Source organism: Myotis myotis, unplaced genomic scaffold, assembly GCF_014108235.1.
Source record: "Myotis myotis isolate mMyoMyo1 unplaced genomic scaffold, mMyoMyo1.p scaffold_m19_p_3, whole genome shotgun sequence".
In the NCBI taxonomy this organism is placed as follows: Eukaryota; Metazoa; Chordata; class Mammalia; order Chiroptera; family Vespertilionidae; genus Myotis; species Myotis myotis.
The window spans coordinates 13,613,314-13,628,959 of record NW_023416335.1 but is presented as its reverse complement, the minus strand read 5'-3'; the positions used below and the strand labels follow the sequence as shown (position 1 = coordinate 13,628,959).

General features: G+C 43.9%; 1 protein-coding gene across 4 annotated transcripts in view; it reads right to left on the bottom strand.

Moving 5' to 3' along the window:
* The window catches only part of LONRF1 (LON peptidase N-terminal domain and ring finger 1), a 30,646-nt gene extending 16,072 nt beyond the window's left edge, over positions 1-14,574 (bottom strand). Inside the window, exons 1-4 of one of the 4 annotated variants that reach the window (XM_036297970.1) lie at positions 13,782-14,574; positions 4,601-4,719; positions 3,527-3,649; positions 603-752 (exon numbers count right to left, since the gene is read on the bottom strand). In XM_036297970.1, coding sequence (XP_036153863.1) covers positions 603-752; positions 3,527-3,649; positions 4,601-4,719; positions 13,782-14,496 — 1,107 coding nt within the window. In that variant the 5' untranslated portion in view covers positions 14,497-14,574. The remainder of the gene's footprint in view (positions 1-602; positions 753-3,526; positions 3,650-4,600; positions 4,720-13,781) is intronic. The other 3 variants (XM_036297968.1, XM_036297969.1, XM_036297971.1) reach the window with 3 other exon arrangements.
* Between the last annotated feature and the right edge of the window lie 1,072 nt (positions 14,575-15,646).

Below are 15,646 nucleotides of genomic sequence, written 5' to 3'. Positions count from 1 at the left end.
AGTTATGCTAATACTAGTGGCCCGGTGCACGGATTCGTGTACATTGAAAGGAAATTAATTAGAAGAAATATTTTAATATTGCTATTCGCCCTTTCTCTATAATAAAAGTGTCAACCAAATTCATGATCAACAATGACAGATTGAAATACATGCGTGCGATTGGTGACAGCAAGAGCTTTATATGTATCAGACATTCACAAGTCAATGTTTATTTTTCAGTTGCCAGTGCACGTCCTATGTACCAGACGGTTGGTTGGTCGGATGGTTGGATGTATGTATGGTTGTGCACTTAGCCTTTTATATATATAGATAATTGTTCCTACTCTGAGGAAACTAAAATAAATACAATGTTCCCCATTTTCCAAGAGACTAAAACATTTCTAACATTCAGGTGATCAAAAATTGTGATTAATGAACAAGTCTTTTCACATAAAAGTTTTTAGTGTGAAATAAACGTTTACAGACAAAAAATGTACTAAGACAACATTAAGTAGCTTAAAAGTACCTAAACAGATTCTAGTACTGAAAGGAGGGAAGTGCAGATCTTAACTTGTAAAGAAGCGGATACACTAAACCCATGGTGATCTTTTCTCACTCTTTACCTGCTCTGGGCTGAGCTCACTGGCAGAGTGAAACTCTTCCATTACTGATGGAAAACCAAAAGGTTTGTTCTTAGTACATGGCAATGAACTCCAGGAAGAATCCTTCAGGCCTTCTTTTAAGTTTTCAGGTGATAATAAATCAAATAAAATCTGTAAGAGAAATATTAAAAAGTAATACAAATATAAAATATTTGGTTAAGGATAGTTTAATATAAAGTTACCTAATATTTAAGAATTTTGAGAAAATTTGTAGCGGACATTATTTTTTAATGAGCAGCAAAAGAATAGATTAAGTAATAAGCAGAACTGCCAAGTATTTTTAGAAGTCTTGCAAAACCAAAGTGTCCCTCACTGGGGAAAGAATCATCTCAAAGAAAAGGCTCAAAAGGAAGACATGGGTGTGGTTCAACTGGATACCTGAGGAGGGGCCCAAGGTGAAGGCTGACTTTTTAATGTAAGGACTGTAAAAAGAGGAGCTCTTACGTAGAAAGTATTTACCTCTGAAGATCAGCAAATCCTATCCTGTCAAAAAGTTCACAGTTCACCCCTGATGTATATTTTAAGGCTGGGCTTGGAGTGTTTATGTGAACTAAAGAACTTGGACTTCTAACTACAGAACTCTAAAATCCCATCTATTTACACTGAAGTTAGCTTCTTGCTGAACTAACCTGCTTGGGCAGTCACCATGCCAGCTTTTGGTTGAGAGCACTAAACAGCAGCTGCCCCATAACAACTGAGAGTTACAGCTGCAGGATCAAAATATCTGGGCACTTCTATCAGGAATACATGTAAAACTCAAAGAAGCAGAGTAGGTCAAGACAGGGGAAGAACCAGGCTCAAGGAAATGAGAGGGATTCGTTTTTTTTGTTTGTCAAATAAGCTGTATTTATATGTTCAGTAGAGCATTTCTTAAAGTCCAAATTTAGAGGTTTGATTATTTTTAGCTATACTAGCTCTCAAATACACAAAAATCAGATTTTTTTTATGATCATTACAATGTAAATAAGAGGAAATATATACAATGTAAATAAAAGTGTGCATATCTGGTAGGTGCTCAAGCAATACCCCATTTAATAAACATTTAAAAATCTGTATATTTCACATTTCCCTTGATTTAAAAACACGTAGTAAACACACAACTACCCTAGAACCCAGTCACTCCACTTCTAGTTGGTTACCAATGAGATGTAAAATATATGTCCACAAAATGACTGGTACAAGAATGTTCATAGCAGTGACTGGAAATAATCCAAATGAAAATCACTATTAACTGTGAACACCACAAATTGTGGTATGTTCATATAATGGAATACCTGGTGAACAATAAAAACTGTTAAATTACTGGATGTATTTCAAAAATACTATGTTGGAAGGAAAAAAGTCAGACACAAAAGAGTACTATATGATTCCATGTATATGAAGTTCTAGAACAGGCAAAACTACTCTTATGGTGATAGAAATCTGAACAGTCGTTGCCTCTGGGAATCTACTGGAAAGAAGACAAAGTAATTTTCAAGGGTGATGAAGATATCTATATTTTGATTGGGGTGCTGTTACATGAGTTTATAACTTCTCAAAACTCATGGAACTATAAAATCCATGCATTTCAATATATGTAAATTATACCACAATTTTACAAGAAGCTTATTGGGGAAAAACAAATATTTCAAAGCATCTGTTATTTTGCATTCACCTGACCTTATTAACCAACAAAGAAATATTTACAGATAGATAAGGATATCTAATAGCATGGAAAATACAAATTATAAGCCCTTACTGCAATCTCACCAGGAGGAAAGGCTAACAAATATAGATTTGTCAGCACACAACAGTAAACATAAGACTCTGCCGAGGTGCTTCTTAAACTATGTCCCAGTTGCAGAGACTCCAAAGGTGTGTGGTGGGGCCCAGGAATCTTTATGTTTACCATGCACCCAAGATTCTGACAAAAAGCCATTCTCTAAGAAACACAGCAAAGGGATTAAATAATGTAGCATGTTTTGAGGACATTGAGGAAAGAATCATGACTAGGCATTGAAATTGTATTAAGGTTGATTTCCCCCCCCCCCCCAAATTTTCAATGACTCTAGTCCAGGGGTCCTCAAACTTTTTAAACAGGGGCCAGTTCACTGTCCCTCAGACCATTGGAGGGCCAGACTATAGTTTAAAAAAAAACTATGAACAAATTCCTATGCACACAGTGGCGGCAAAAACACCTGGCGGGCCGGATAAATGTTTTCGGCGGGCCGCATGTGGCCCGCGGGCCGTAGTTTGAGGACCCGTGCTCTAGTCTTTCCAAATGCTCTGTGAGTAAGTCCGACAACATCTGAATGCCGCCGCCATGCTAGTATAGCGAAACCTCTGAGTTTTGAAGAAGCCTCTTTAACTTGGTTTAACCCAATGTTTCCTAAAATCATGTGATCAGAGAACCCCTTCCCTTTTTCTTTTAATTAACACCTACTAACACAGTACAGAATAAACTTTCAAAGTGGAATATGGACTGCTGAGAAAAATCAGGGAAACAATTTGACTAGGGCAATACTCCTGGCACCCGTAGAGAGTAAGCAAAGTTTAGACCTGAAATGAAAGGCAAAAGACAGGCCAATAAAAATTCCTGAGCAGAAACATCATGACAACAATGTTAATTAAGGATAACTCGTCTGGCTCAGATTAAACAGACTATTAGGGAACATCTAAATTTAACTAAGTAAAACGAATGCATTTAAATATCTGTGAATGAAATATTCTGCTTTCAGTAAGAACCCAATTCACTACGTATATGAACCTGAAAACCACCTGTCCAATTGCCACTAAATTTGACTTACAGATTCCTTATGTTCTTATCCCAGTTTTCTAATTAGGGTTTTTCAAAAGAACTGTGTCTTAGCCCTGCCTTAAACTATTAAAGTTGGCGAACCAATTACCTTTTCCACTTCCAGCTTTGCAGGTGCAAAGTCTTCATCAAGGGCTAAGCACTGCAGGAATAGCTGTAAGGCGTCACCTAAAAAGCCAGCATCATGGAGGACTTTTCCCTTCCTGAAGTAGACCTTCAATAAAGCACAACGCACAACTTTTATTTGTAGAGTTGTGTTGTTTTTTTAAAAATCAATATCAAGTAAAGGTGTGCTTGGAAATGCTCATTTTGAACTCTGAATGAGTCTGAGGAGCTCAGAGCATTTAGAGGTACAGTCACACTGCCCTGGAGAGGCAGTTACAGAGGAACTGAGGCTGAGAAAATGACTTCAAATCACATTTCTAATTGTATCACTCCAGTGCTAAGTCCAAGGGTTCTTTCTTTTTTCTAAGTTTTAAAGTTGTCCATACAGATCATTTTCCCTCTTATTCTTGCCTTGTACTAACCCATCATGCCAACATGGGATTCTGCTTAATTTTTGTTATTAATTTATAATTTTTGGAGCATCCTTACTATACTGTCTTCTAAGGCACAGTTTTGAATGGAGGAAAAAGTCACAAGAGTAACTTCTAGCTTAAAGAACATACGCGGGAGACGGACTGATGTGCCGTGGCAACTTGATAAAAAGGACAACCAGTAAACGGATTGTATACATGCACAAGTCTTTTTTAAAAATGGCAAGGCCAGCTCCGTGGCCCCCTGATCATCTGGTTCCCATCATAATGCCCCAATCCATTCTCCAGCCTCGAGGGCCTCTTCTCTTTCCATTAATAAACCCCAGGCACCAATGGCCAGTTTGTATCCATCTTCACAATATGGCCAGTTGTCTCTCTTTGAGGAAATTCTATATACTCAAGTCTCTTCTGTGTCTTGAATTCAGTTGTTCTTTAGCTAGGAAACACATTTATTACAATTTAAAAAACTATCAGATGATAGTTATCCCAAGTATTGATCTTAGATTTTGAGAACTTTCTATATTTTTACTTAGAGTCAACCACACCCTCCTGTTAAAACTTATAACCATAACTGAATGCATGTTCCTTACAGTTGAGACTTTAAAATGTATGTAAAAGAGTCATTTTACCTCGGGCCAACCTGGCAGCTGGAAGAGCACTGCATTCAGGTCCTCTATGGCTGCTTTGAACTCTCCGAGACCAGCATAGGATTCAGCGCGGTAGATTTTGAGTGTCAAGTTGCTGGGCTCTGAAATAAATATTTTATAAAGGTTGACTGCTTTTAAAAGATTACTGTACAATCCACAAAATGCATCATACTAGATTTAATAACTGCTCGAGTGATGCCAGTCAATAACCACCAAGCCAAAGGCTGTGAGCCCAGCACAGTACAGGTGCAACCTACTCACATGCTGAATTGTATCTAGAAGTTTGATGAAATCACTGTAAGTAGACTATTTGAGTGGAGGAAATTACGGTTCTTAAGAACACTGGAAATATTTTTATAATATGAATAATCACCTCTAAGAAAAGAAATGTGTTGGTTTTTTTAAAAAATAGGGCATTCTATACAGATTTAAAAGACGTCTTGGATGTTTCGAAGATTTGCCTTTTTATGGTAAGTTGTAATTATTTTATACCCTAGTTTCTAAATCCTTATTTATAAACAACTGTATGTGTCACTACTGCACATGGAATTTCCATAGTAACAAAGAGTGACCAAGGCTCTATCTCATGAGGTATATAACAGTCCCTATTTGGGGAAAATGGGTGATGATTACGAGATCAAAATTTTAATCCCTGCCTTAGCAAGAATGGTATTGAGCCATCCCAAAATAGATTTAATTTAAAATATTCCTGAGTGAAAAAAAACTTTTTTTTAAATGTTACTGTCCTTTATGTCTCTGTAGGAGAAACCAAATTAGTATCCAATGGCAATCAGAATTTCAGACACTTAGCTGGTTCACCCAATACAATAATCAATGACTACTGGTATATAGATTATGACAGAAGTCTAGCCCAGCCAGCGTGGCTCAGTGGTTGAGTGTCATCCTATGAGCCAGGAAGGGGTTCGATTCCCAGTCAGGGCACATGCCAGGGTTGCGGGCTCGATCCCCAGTGTGGGACATGCAGGAGGCAGCGATCAATGATTCTCTCATCATTGATGTTTCTCTCACTCTCCCTTCCTTTCTGAAGACAATAAAAACACTTTTTAAAATATATTTTTACCAGTATTGACTTCAGAGAGGAAGGGAGAGAGAAAGAGAAGTATCAATGATGAGAGAGAATCACTGATCAGCTGCCTCCTACATGCCCCTTACTGGGGATGGAACCTGCAACCCAGGCATGTGGCCTTGACCGGAATCGAACCCGGAACCCTTCAGTCTGCAGGCCGACGCTCTATTCACTGAGCCAAACCAGCTAGGGCAAAACATATTTTTTAAATAAACTACCAGGAAACTCCTCATAGCTCCATGGTTTACTCATTTATTACAGAAAACTCTCGACTGAACAATTAGGCCTTTTCAATGGCTGGTGCTCGAGAAGTGGAATGATACTGTTCCCTCACATATATACCAATGAAAAACTTTAAAGAACAAAACTTATATTGCATGAAAATATTTCTTACTTCCTAAATAAAAGACATCTAGGGCATCTTGTCTTTTTTTTTCTTACAGCAATGTAATCGGAAATCACTCTGAACAAAAGCACACAAAAGGATAGCTCACTGTGATTAAACAAGGATGAAAAGTTCTAGCACAAAGCTAGCCCCTGTAAGTGTTCAAAAGATTGTACTTTACCCCTGTCTTTGAGGAGCTTATTATCAAATTAGAAAAAATGGACTTTATTGTGAAACAGCGTCATGTAATCCTGATTTGACAAGCCCAGCTGGAGTTCAGAAAGTGGAGAGCAGCGTGCGCCAGAACAGTCCCAGAGAGGTGTAAATACACCAGCATCAAACCCCGGACTGGAAGGAAAACTGCGCCAGGACGTGCGCTTCCCGCCCACAGCTGGGGTGCTTCCAACGGCATCCTTGAGGCCCGCCTCCGCTCAGCACCAGAGAGGGACTTCACTGTGGCAACAAGCAGCCCGTTCCACTCCTGGATCCCTTACTGGGATTTTTTAAAAATGTCCCCCTTTTTTTTTTCTTGTACAGCGAGTCCCCATCGCCTCATACTTAATGCACATTCAGAAGTAGTGAATATCACACCCGTTCGTCAATGCCTTCACTGCTCAGCTGTCACCAGGACAGCACTGGAGGAAGTGACTGAGAAGATCTGTCTTTGAGAAAATCCAGTCAACCTATCAAATTGCTCCACTCTGACCAAAGCAAAAAGCCTGTCCCCTCTTCCCTCAACACAAAACACTCAGATTATGAGTCTAAGAGATGACAAGGGGGCCAGATATTACAGCTCTTGCTCCCCAATTCTACATAGGTAATGTTTTATTGAGAACTTCAAATATTAGATGATTATATTGGGTGAATCTATTAGGGAGAAAAGTATCAGCTGAGTTCAAATTCAGTAATTTTTGAGATCAGGGCCGCCTCTTCTTAATTCTAAAAAAAGAGCCAATGCACTTACTGAGGCCTCTGACCGGCTGAAGCATATAATACATACTAATACTTAGCCCAGGGCACACTACAGCACCAGCAAGTGTTCTATTATGACTGCGTTCCTTCACCGTATGTGCATAGCATTAATTTTAAAATCTATTTTTTGTGCTTTCTCCATCATTTCCTGACTTTGTATCCTCAAGTCCTGGCTTTCCTAAATGCTTACAAAAATAGGAGAAATTCATTAGAATCGGCCCACAGTTCATCATCTCTTTCTCTTCTCCTGGCCTAGGCCCAATAATATTGTTAATTGTTAGGCAAATAAACAAATGAACTGAAATTCTGCTGTTCACCTGGGGAAACTAGTCTTAGGCTGCTCAAGGCGTTCGTGGGCTGAGGACAGAGCTCTCCTGTCATGATTCCCTATCTTTTTCCAATCGGAGAAATATGTGTGGTTACTAATATGTCGTTTCCTTAGCTCATTTTCAAGAAACAAACTTTTTTTTCCAAAGTATGTTATTGTTTACTTATAAAATTTGAAAAATATAGAAAATTAAGAATTAAAAATATTTTTCCCACCACAAAGAAATAACCAGTATTGGCATAGATTGAACCTGTACTTTTTCTGTGTTTATAGATTACATTTTTATGTAGTTTTATAAAATATACCCCATATACTGTTTAAAGCTTGCTTTTTTGTCAATGTAATTAAGTCAACATGATTTTTAATGGTTGCAAAGTAGTCTACTCTATACACAATCTTAAAAATTCCCTGCTCTTCAATTTTTTTTTTTTTTAAATATATTTTATTGATTTTTTACAGAGAGGAAGGGAGAGGGATAGATAGTTAGAAGCATCGATGAGAGAGAAACATTGATCAGCTGCCTCCTGCACACCCCCCACTGGGGATGTGCCCGCAACCCAGGTACATGCCCTTGACCGGAATCGAACCTGGGACCTTTCAGTCCGCAGGCCGACGCTCTATCCACTGAGCCAAGCCGGTTTCGGCGCTCTTCAATTTTTTACTTCCAATTTTTGCTAATATAAAAAGTAGTAGCATAAACACCTATCTATATGCCTTTTTATATATCTGCTTATTTCCTTAGTTGTTTTTATAAAGCTGAATGACTATGTAGAAAAGTTATGTAGCTATACAGAATTTTCAATATATTCTAGCCCTTTTATAAAAACTTTACTTAGGTTACACTTCCACAAACTGTGTTTTTTGTTTCCTAGAAAAATACACATGAAAAACAGCATTATTTTAACATGCATTTCTTTCTTCAGTGAGTTTGACCTTTAAAACTACATATTTACACATCCTTAGACTGCATGTGTAAGTGTAAAAATTCCTCGTTCATATCCTTTTTCTCATTCTTTGTCTCATTTTTCTTTGACTTATTGAGCTATTTCACAAAGTTTAATGGCAAACCAAAATACCAAACTTCTTTGCTTCTTTTACTTTATCAAGTTCAATATGGAGTACTTGTTTATCACAGTTAAACCAGAAGACATCAATTGACAAGTTACTAGTGTGACTGATTAACGAAGTCCAAGAAGAGCAGTTTGGCATATTAAGATTATAAGCAGGGGATTCAGAAGGTCTGTGTTCAGAAACATTCCGGAAGTTTACCTAACGCTCAGAACCTCAGTCTCCTCACCTACAGGATGCTGGTGATACCCCAACTTAAGACTGCTGTGACGACTAAACAAGACAATGCGTGTAAACAGTTAAGGCACTGTCACCCTAGCCGGTTTGGCCTGCGGACCGAAGAGTCCTGGGTTCAGTTCCGGTCAAGGACACATACTCGGCTGCAGGCTCCTCCAGGGCCCAGGCCCTGGTCACGCTCCTGCAGGAGGCAACCAATCAATGTGTTTCTCTCACATCAATATTTCTCTGTCTTTCCCTCTCTCTTCCACTCTCTCTAAAAATCAACGGAAAAATATCCTCGGGTGAGGATTAAAATAACAAACAGTTAAGACACAGTCTAGCACACAAGTGCTCAATAAATAATAGTGATTGTTAATATTACAAAATATTTCAAAAGTTGATAGAAAAATAAGATTAGCTCTTGATACAATGTTTCAAGCCCTTTGTAACATTATAACATGTGTAAGTTTACTAATTAAATTCAAATCTTGCACTGTCCGGTGTTCTCAGTGGTTAGAGCATCGGCCCAAGCCCTGAAGGGTCTCGGGTTTGATTCCCAGTCAAGGGCACGTACCTGGGTTGCAGGTTCAATCTCCGGGCCTGGCCGGTGCAGGAGGCAACCAATTTATGTGCTCTCTCACATCAAGGTTTCTCTCCCTTCTTTCCCTCCCCTCCAACCTTCCCTCCACCCTTCTACTCTCTCAGAAAAGCATGGGAGAAAGAAAAAATACCCTTGGGTGAGGATTAACAAAAAACACACACCAAAAAATAAAAACTCAAATCTCCTCACATTAACCTCCTTGATTAAGATATTAAAACCCTTTACATGTTCTTTAAATGTATTCAGATAATTTGTCTAATCTTTGTTACCTAAAGCCTTGCAGTATCTATATTTTATTGATGTAGGCTAAAATGTTACCACTAATTAACATATATGCAAGCCAGAATCAGGATTTAACCCTCACTCTGGTAATCTATTGATGTGATACAGAAAAGAACAAGACTTGGCATCACAAGATTTAGATTTCAATTTTAGTTAAATCATCTGGTAGCTGTAGCACAACTTTTACATTTGTGAAAATACTATATTTTAATTGTTTTCTGGGTATTTACTCTGTCAAGCATCATTCAGAGTGCTTTACAGGTTTTGACTCAATTCTCACAGCAGACCTAGGTGGTGGTTGTTATTGCTATCTATCTATGACAGTGGTTCTCAACCTTCCTAATGCCACGACCCTTTAAATACAGTTCCTCATGTTGTGACCCAACCATAAAATTATTTTCGTTGCTACTTCATAACTGTAATGTTGCTACTGTTATGAATCGTAATGTAAATATCTGATATGCAGGATGGTCTTAGGCGACCCCTGTGAAAGGGTCGTTCGACCCCCAAAGGGGTCTCGACCCACAGGTTGAGAACCGCTGATCTATGAGGTGGATACTATTCTCACTTTTCAGAACAGGGTGTTTAGACCACAGGCCCAAGGTCAGAGAGTAAGTGGAGGGCTGCCTGGAATTCACACCAAGACAGTCGGCTCCCAGCATGCCCAGCTTTAACCACCAGCCCACACTGAATCTCTGGCTTGAGGTGCCATAATTTCCTTCTGAGGACAATAGTACTCTACAAGATTCTTTGTGAAGATCAGATACTGGAAAGAATCTAAAAACACTTTAATAGTCAAGGACTATATAAACAGAAACTATACTAAAGACAAAAATTTCCTTCTCCAAGTATTTTAAAATAAAGTGTTCTGCCCTTTACTATTATTATTACTTAAACAATTCAAACCGTAAATTATAATACAAAGGGAGGAGGCAAGCCTATAAAAATTCATTAAAATTAAAAGGAAGACAAGCATATCAAAATGGCATCATTTCAATATACTCAAGTATAAAGATTCAATGCAGACAAGACTTTTTATATAATAGCCTTGAATACTAAAAAGACAGAAGTTATGAAACATCTGAGAGTTAATATCAGAAGATCAATGGATTGTTATCTAAATATATTTCAATTCAACAGAAACTTATGTAATCTCAATGGGAAACTTCAGATTTTGGCAAAGGTTTTCAAGCTTTCCTTTCTTGTTGACAGATAAATTTCAATGTGTGGGCTAACTGTAGACTAGATTATTTTTTTCTATTTAATAGTAGTTACTTGTTTCATTATAAGAATTACATTAAGGAATTATAGTGGCTCTTTTTCATTGTCAACAATGACCGTATCATTAGTGACTATAGTACAATTATATAAATACATTCCAAATGCATATCTAGCTAACTAACCAACTCTCAGAAAAGTTAAGCCTAACTGTACAAATAGATTTATAACTCTAAATATTTTCACTTATGCGCACAAACTGTTAAACACATATTTTACCACTAAAAATTCAAAGGATAAAAAAGGTTATTCTCCTTAGTCTCATTCAGACATATTTTCAAGTAAGGAATTGATGCTCTTTGAAAGACCTAAAAATGAGGGGAAAATAGGCTAGTAAAGTGAAAGTCAGGAACTTGGGTTCTAGTCACAAAAAAGTAGGATTAAGTAGTTGAATAGGCAAAATTCCCATGTGCAATCTATGCAAATTGGAAAAAAAGAAAGTAGATCTTTCAGAGTCTATTTCGGTTAAAGAAAAAAATTACCCTAGGCCATGGCTGGGTCGCTTAGATTACTAGAGCATCATCCCTATACACCAGTGGTTCTCAACCTTCCTAACGCCGCGACCCTTTAATACAGTTCCTCATGTTGTGGTGACCCCCAATGTCACTGTTACAAATTGAACATAATTAAAGCATAGTGATTAATCACAAAAACAATATGTAATTATATATGTGTTTTCCGATGGTCTTAGGAGACCCCTGTGAAAGGGTCATTCAACCCCCAAAGGGGTCGTGACCCACAGGTTGAGAACCACTGCTAATCACCAAGTTGCAGGTTCAAATCTCCCGTCAAGGCACATACAAGAATCAACCAATGAATGCATAAATAAGCGGAACAACAAATCGATGTTTCTCTCTCCCTTTCTCTTTCTCTAAAATCAATAAAACTTTTTTAAATGCCCTCAATTCAAGGTTAATTAAAAGATTACTACCCTTAATTAAAAGATTACTGGTCACAGAACATTAAGCTAGACCTTAATTAGTAAAGGTCTCACTGTTCTTCCATGGAGTAGGGCCTAAATTCTTATGAAACACCTCATATAAGAGGTCCAATCATGAAATCATAATACTGGATAGAACTGACAATAAGTTTCATCCACTATTTTATACTAGTGACAAAAACTCCTTAGAAATGTATATTAAACATTTTCGTTAGATGAGCTACAATCTAAGATGAACCCTGGTCCCACATTTAGAACTGGAGGATATAGTGTTGTTGCCTCTACACCCAGTCAGCTGTTTGCGGACTGCGGACAAGGCATTTCACTGCCCTAGCTTCTGCCTGTTTTTAACATCAGGATGTGGCCTGGATGGTGTGTGCTTCCCCTCTCATACACTAACCATCCAGAGGCGGAGTTGTCCCTATCAGAATTTTGAGTACCAAACCGTTCTTTTGCGCTGGATCTGCCATTCTGTTCTATTTTATAACTGCCTGCTCCCCATAAAAATAAAAAAAATGTAAAAAAGTGAAAGTACTAGTATATGAAAATGTACCAGGTTTGTGCTTTGAACTCCAAAGGTATTAAATAACTTCAGATATTGCTACTAGTTCCAAATGACAAAGCACTTGGGTAAAAGAACCATAACAAAATACTTGAAACGGTAGTTTATGAATTTGCCTATTACCTAACATCAGTTTCTATTTTAGACATCTATTTTCTTAGGGATTGTCCCCCCGCGTATTATTTCATGCAAATACAGATGCTAAGCTAGAAATAGGCTTATTTAACACGAGGTTTAACAATGACACGCTTGACATTTGGGGCCTGATTATTGTGTGGGCGGCTGTCCTGTGCATGGTAGGGTGTTTAGCAGCATCCCCAGCTAGATGTATCAACACTAATCCCATAAGGGGTGGCAACTAAAAATGTCTCCAGATAATGGGGGCGGGGGGGGGGAGTAGGAGGGGAGGGCGCGTGTAAGATCTCCCTGGTAGAGAACCACCGATTGACAGAACAACTCTATATCGCACCCGGATCAGTCAGGCAATGTCCCCTTCCGCAGCCCAAAATCGCCGTAAGAAAAGTGCTAACCTAACTTGCGAGGCCGGAGCTGCTTCTCGGAGAAGAAACAGACAAAGGCCCCGAAGGCCGTTCCCCACAGCCGATCAAGAGCAGAAAAGCGAACAGGAGCCTGACAAAGAACTCCAGGAAACTACCTCTCTATCTTGACCCTGAACTAGGTGTGCTCCAAAGTGTTCGAGGAATGAGTATGATCTGAAATAGGCAGGTGGAAACCGCCGCCAGAAACCCATCCCGCAGGCATTTTCGGGTCACACCGCAGCACCCCTGGGCGCTCGGACACCCGCGCGGAGCCCGCGGACCCCCGAAGTCGGTGCGGGCGCCGGGCTCCGCCACGCCCACCGGACGTCACCCGTTACACAACGCCACCCCCCAGCTTATGCAATTCTGCCCTCCCGCGGCTTCCAATTGCCCCGGTGACTTTTGTGGGAGACCAAGGTAAACGCTGCCCGCCCGGCCTCCGCTGGGGATCCTCTCCCCGCCCCGGCCGCCGTCTCCCCGCGACGGGTCCCGCGGGGCCGAGCGGCCAATTCCCGGAAAGAGCGCGGCGGCAGGAAGAGAAGGGCCGCCCGGCCGCCCCCCTCCCCAACCCGATCCCGGCGGCCTGGCCCCGGCCCCCGCCCCCGCCTCTCCCGGGACGCGCACGCCCCGGCGCCGGGCCGCGGCCAAGGGAACCCCGCGCCCGTGCGCCCCTCCCCACGCCGCGTCACAGTCGGTTCCGAGGGCGATCCCCATTGTGACCAAAGCACCTCCGGGCGCCGCCCCCTCCCACACCCGCGGGGACCCCGAGACCCGCCACCGGGGAGTCGGGAGGCCTCGCGGAAGCCGAGGCGCCTCCCGGGGGCGCAGACGAGCTCCCGGGAGCCAGCCCGTCGGGGAAGGAGGGTGGGGTCGGCCGGGCCCGTGCCTCCCCGCGCCGTCACCTGCTCGCAGCGCCTCGCCGGCGGCGGCCAGGGCCTCCCGGTGGCGCCCCTGATGCAGCAGCTCCCCGAGCCGGCCGGCCGCCCGCGCTCGCTCCTGCTGGCTCGGGAACCACTTCTCCGCCAGGTGGTTGAGGACGACGCTGGTTCGGAAGCCCGAGGCGGCGATGGCGGCGGCCAGAGGCGGCGGCCGCGGGGGGGTGCCCTCAGCATCCGCGGCGGCGGCGGCGGCGGGCGGCAGCCGGTCCCGGCAGAGGCGGCAGCGGGCGCGCAGCTCCCTCCGCAGGCAGCGGCGGCAGTAACTGTGGCCGCAGGGCACGGTCACCGGCTCGCTCAGGAAGCCCCGGCAGCCCAGGCAGCTCAGCAGCCCGCCCGCGCCCGCGTCCGCCGCCCGCGCGGCGCTCCAGCCCAGCCCGTGGCGGAGCCGGTAGTTGAGCACCAGGCAGTCCACCAGGGTGCCCAGGCACTCGGGCCGGACCGGGGCCCCGCGCCGCAGCGCCGCCGCGTACGCCTCCAGCGCTCCCTTCAGGTGGCCGCCCAGGGCCAGCAGCTCGCCCCGGCGGAGCAGCAGCTCCCAGCGCTCCGACTCGGCGGCCGCGCGCTCCAGCCGGTCCCCGCTGCCGCCGCCCCCTTCCCAGAACCGGCCCCGGCTCCGCGGCCGGGGCGCCATCTCCCGGTTCCCTCTCGAGGAGCTCCTCGCCACGGCCGGGAAAGACATGGCCCGCGGAGGGCTGCGCCGCCGCCGCCGCCAACTGCCGCCACCGTCCCGGAGCCTGCGGGGCGCGCGGCTCCGCACGCGGCCGGCGAGCAGGGGGGCGTGGCGCGCGGACCCGGCGGGCGGCGCGCGCCCGGGAAGCCCCAGGGGCGGGGCCTGCGGGCGCGGGCGGGGCCGGCGCTGCCAGTGCGCGCGGGACTCCCCCGCACCGCCCGGGGCCGGGTCCCCCGGGGCCGACCGGCTGGCCCCGCCCCTGGCGGAGCCCCTCCTGGCGGAGCGCGCGAGGTCAGATGATGCCCCAGCCGGGATCTCATTGGCTTTTCCCGAAAGAGGGGCCTGGCTTGTCACTGAACAAAGCTCCAGGGAGCCCGGGTCTCCATCCCCCTCGCCTCCCCGCCGGGCGCCCCTCGCCTCCCCGCCGGGCGCCCCTCGCCCGCCCGGGCCGATCTCCGAATTCCTGCTTCGGCTTCCGGAGCGCCCGTCGGCCGGGTGGCCGGCCCTGTGGGAGGGACTGCGCCCCAAATCGCCATCCCTCCCCGGACGTACCCGCCCACCCGAGTAAGGACCCGTTCCCTCTTTGGCCCGCGGGGCCTCCCAGTGTCGTGTCCAGGTTGTCGGGTGCAAGGCTGCATTGTCACTGGTTTATGCCCAAGGGACAGATGGACACGTAGAGGCAGAGGGCCTAGGACTGCACAAAGGCAGTCCGATGACTTCGTGACCCAGCCACGTTCCTGGGGTGACTCCTTCCAGAGGCCAAGGCAATTTCCCCTGGTGCCAGTTATGGCTGCCTTTCCCCTTTAAAATGAACTCCCGCTGCCAGGGAGGAAGCCCACAGGTTCCCGAGGTGTCAGCTGTACTCTCCGCTTCTCATTAACTGCTCAGAGCTGGCTAAAGGCTATATTGGGGGGGTTTTAAAGAGAGAGCGCCAGGATCAATGCTTTCCACATGGCTGTCACCATATCACTGCAACCCAAGCAGGGTCTGCAGTTTTGCTGATAGATAAAATAGATATAAATATATATTTTTGTGCAATGGGTTATTTTTCTTAACTGCTGGCAGCGAGTTTAAAGCTCTAGGTTGAAATATTTATAGACTTAATTAAAGGGTACTAGATTGTTCATGCTGAAAGTGACTTAGAACTTTTTCAAATGGT